The sequence below is a fragment of the Salvelinus sp. IW2-2015 genome, unplaced genomic scaffold (genome assembly GCF_002910315.2).
Source record: "Salvelinus sp. IW2-2015 unplaced genomic scaffold, ASM291031v2 Un_scaffold3043, whole genome shotgun sequence".
Lineage (NCBI taxonomy): Eukaryota > Metazoa > Chordata > Actinopteri > Salmoniformes > Salmonidae > Salvelinus > Salvelinus sp. IW2-2015.
The window spans coordinates 98,142-102,173 of record NW_019944335.1 but is presented as its reverse complement, the minus strand read 5'-3'; the positions used below and the strand labels follow the sequence as shown (position 1 = coordinate 102,173).

The window sequence follows — 4,032 nt, the reverse complement described above, 5'->3', positions numbered from 1 at the left end:
CAGAGGAGAGAGAGAGAGAGAGACAGAGAGACAGAGAGAGAGAGAGAAGAGAGAGAGAGAGAGAGAGAGAGAGAGACGAGAGAGAGAGAGAGAGAGAGAGAGAAGAAGAGAAGAGAGAGAGAGACGAGAAGAGAGAGAGAGAGAGAGAGAGAGAGAGAGAGAGAGAGAGAGAGAGAGAGAGAGAGAGAGAGAGGAGGAGAGAGAGAGGAGAGAGAGAGAGGAAGAGGAGAAGTAGAGGTTAAAATACAATGAGTTCATTAAAATTAATGTAATTGCTGTTTCTTTGTGGTAAAAAGCTGTTGTAGCCATTCTATAATGCCACCATAGATAGGTTAGAGACCAGAACTACATAACAAATTTTCACAAACACTACAGTTGAAACATAGACACGTGATCCACATACTTTTGGATTGAATGATATTGATATGATTCAAACTCAAAACATGATAAACAAAAGAGCCATCTTAGAAAAAGGGCCAAACAAATATAGATCCATASTGTCATTATTTATGTTTTTATTGATGCTACTAATGAAACGCARGGTGGACACAAGGGAGTTTAACAACTCAAAAGAGCAAAACGTTCAAATATTTTGGGGGGAATGCTTTGTTTACCTGTAGCTTCTGGAGTATTTGTTGCCACGGAAACAGGGTCTAGGCTGGTACTGGCCCTGATGGAGCATGGACAGAAGCTGTGAGACTTGCTATATCCAAAATAAAACAAATAAAAATAACAGAAAAAAGGAGGATGAATAACAGAACGGATGGAAACAGACGACAGGGAAAAAAGCCGACAACAATGTGGAACAAAACAAGATGGATGACACACAGTGATTCTGATGGTGGTGACACACTGAGGAGGGTGAGGAGACAAATATGATGATTCCAAAATGGATGACAGAGAGTGGATGAGAGTGGGGTGTGGGTGGATGACGGTACTAAATCAATACGGAGTGAATAACGGTCATATAATTGCTTGAGGGTGAAGACACAAAGACACACRGGCTCCATGATTATATCTSGATTCATTTCTACTAGTTTTAAATGGACAGTCATTTCACTATTGATTTACTGACAGTCAGGAACTGTTTACCAAGAGAAGAGGACTTATGACGGATTATTCTATAATGGTGGAGTGGAGGTGTGTGTGTGTGTGTGTGTGTGTGTGTGTGTGTGTGAGAGAGAGAGAGAGAGAGAGAGAACTGTGTGTTCTGTAGTATCTCACCTCAACGGGTGGCGTAGCGTGGGCCAACTCCAGGGCGAAGCTCTCCGGGATATGATTGGACGATATCGTCACCAGGCTATTCAGTGATTGGTGGCTGTGGTGGCTCTGCCGGCTTCCCATTGGAGCCCGGTCCATGGGGGGCGTGGCCGAGGGTGAGCGGTGGTGCGCTCTGATTGGTAGAGTCCCATTCACCGTGGGAACAAGTGTGATGTCACCCTTGTGGATCTGCCGTGACGGTTTCTTAGGGTGGGTCAGGTGGTTGGTCTCTGCCAGCCTGCAGTTGTACGAGTTCCTGGTATCCTTCTTTTCTCGGTTGCAGCGGGCAGCGAACATGACCATGATGACTAGGAGCAGAGTGCAGATGGCCCCCAGGGACACGATGATGATGAGGGAGGCGTCGAGCGGCGTCTCCCCCTGGTCCAGCACCTGCACGTGGCCCTCCYTGTTCTCATAGAGGCTGATCTTTAGGACGGCCTTGGTGGTCTGGGGCGACGAACCGTGGTCACTGACCAGGACGGTGAGCTCCGCAAACTCGCGGGGAAACGTGTCGAGGCTAACGTTGGCGCTGATCTCGCACGTTCTAGGATCCATAGAGAAGAAGCCTTCCTCGTTGCCAGCAGTGATTGAACACGCGAGTTCTGCGTTGACGCCCGTGTCTCGGTCGGTCGCCCTGACGACCGTAACCAGGCTACCGGCCTCGGTGTACTTGGAGATTGGGACGTCGGCCGTGAGGTTCCAGAGCTGCGGAACCACGATGACCGGCGGGTTGTCGTTTTCGTCCAGGATTGTCAGGACGACGGTGGCGTTGCTCAGCAACGAGGGTTCCCCGGCGTCCTTGGCCTGGACTACGAAGGATATCCGGCTGARGTCCTCGCGGTCGAACGTGCGGAGGGCGTAAACAGCGCCGTTGGACGGGTCGATGGTGACAAAGGTGGAGATAGAGCTCCCGTGAATGGTGTTCTCCACCAGGAAGTAGCTCACCTGGCTGTTGGCGTCCAGGTCGGGGTCGGTTGCCAATAACGACGTCAGGTAGGCGCCAGGGGCGTTGTTCTCTGATCTGAAGACCTCATAGCGTCCCTTCTGGAAGCGCGGAGCGTTGTCGTTTTCATCCAGCACGTGCACGGTGAAGTGCTTGATGGTCGAGAGGCTGGGCGTGCCGCGGTCCTCGGCGATGACCGTCAAGCTGAACTCTGACCTCTTCTCCCGATCCAGCGAGACGTTAGTGAGGATCATGTAGTTGTTCTCGTAGGTCTTCTGTAGTTTAAAACTCCCCTGGCCATGGAGTTTACACACAACCTCTCCATTGAGAGCGGAATCTAGGTCCTCCACTCTTACTAAGGCCACGAAGGAATCCAATGGAGCGGCCTCGGAGATATAGGCCGAGTCCTCTTTGCCTCTGTCCCCTTGGGACATGAGATTGATGCTGATGTCTGGTTTGTTGTCGTTTATGTCCACTACCTTGATGAGGATCGTGCAGTGTGCTGGCATGGAGTTGGGGCCCATATCCTGGGCTTGGACAACGATGTCATATGATGTTGCGCTTTCAAAGTCCACGCGCTTCATGAGCGTCAGGTGGCCGTTATCCGAGTTGATCTTGAACGTTTCCACGATTTTCGGGGACACGTGACTGCTAAAGGAGTAGATGATTTTGGCGTTGGTTCCGTCGTCTGCATCAGTCGCATTCAGATCAATAAGAAGAGATCCAACAGGTGAATTCTCCAATAGATGAATCACATATGAAGACTGTTCGAAAATAGGACTGTTGTCGTTTGAATCTGCCACGGTAATTCTGAGGAGAGTAGAACCGGTTTTAGGGGGAACGCCCTTATCGGAGGCCGTCAGCTGAAGTTCATAACCCGGCTGCAGCTCCCTGTCGAGCTCCCTAAGCACCACCAACTCTGAGTACTTAGCCCCGTCCGTTCTGCTCTGAATGTCAATCTTGAAGTAGTTGTTGGGCTCGAGGGAGTAAGTATCGAGGCAGTTCTCCCCGACGTCGGGGTCACTCGCGCTGTCCAGGGGAATGCGCGCCCCCACTGCCGCGCTCTCGGAGATCTCGATGGGGATTACGGCGCGGGCGAACTGGGGCGCGTTATCATTAATGTCCAACACTTCCACCTCAACGTGGAAGAGCTGCAGGTGTTCTGTCGGAAGAGTCAGAACGTCGAATTCAATGGAACAGTTGAGGTTCTTCTCGCATAGCTTCTCTCGGTCTATTTTGGAACGGATGCTGATCTCTCCGTCCTGCTCGCGCACGGATAGGAAAGACGTGCTTCCTCTCTGCATGGCTCGGAAGCGCAAAGACACAGAACTTGGAAGTTTGACCAAAACATCAGCCACGTCATCTTTAAGCCGTGCAATAACAGTCCCCACCTTCTGTTCCTCGTAAACTTGATATTTTAATGTTTTACCTTTGYCGTMTTGCGTGGTCAGTGCCATAACGGCGAGAAGTATCCATATTCGGATATAAAATAGACAGATTATTTTACCAGGTTCCATCTTTGAAGTAATCCCTTTGGGTGATTCTGAAAGTAATTCCAAAATAGCTCCTTTACGCAGCCAGTCCTGATTCCGTTATTGTCGCCTAATGAACTTAACGATCCACCGCGTCCCGACGACAGTCATTAGGCTAATTTCAGCGCATTCTTCAAAGGCTAGATATCCCCATTTAAACACGTTGGAGCATTACAAACAGCAGGTTGCGTTCCGCAGTCATTTCTACTGGAAAACACAACATTAAAACTGAGAGTGAGTTACTAAGATCCCTTCCACGCATACAAATCTGTTGCGCGAGTCTCAGAGTAGACTCTA

At 49.9% G+C, this 4,032-nt stretch overlaps 1 protein-coding gene across 2 annotated transcripts; it reads right to left on the bottom strand.

Annotated features, from left to right (window-relative positions):
• Nucleotides 1-581: 581 nt before the first annotated feature.
• Nucleotides 582-4,013, bottom strand: LOC112075245 (protocadherin-18). Of its 2 annotated transcripts, none has more exons than XM_024142268.2 (2): nt 1,225-4,013; nt 582-703 (listed from the first exon to the last, which is right to left on the bottom strand). In XM_024142268.2, the coding sequence occupies exons 1-2, from the start codon at nt 3,718-3,720 to the stop codon at nt 611-613; spliced, it is 2,589 nt and encodes an 862-aa protein (XP_023998036.1). In that variant the 5' UTR covers nt 3,721-4,013; the 3' UTR covers nt 582-610. The 2 variants fall into 2 exon arrangements, with proteins under 2 accessions (XP_023998036.1, XP_023998037.1); XM_024142269.2 differs by having other exon boundaries at nt 584-670.
• Between the last annotated feature and the right edge of the window lie 19 nt (nt 4,014-4,032).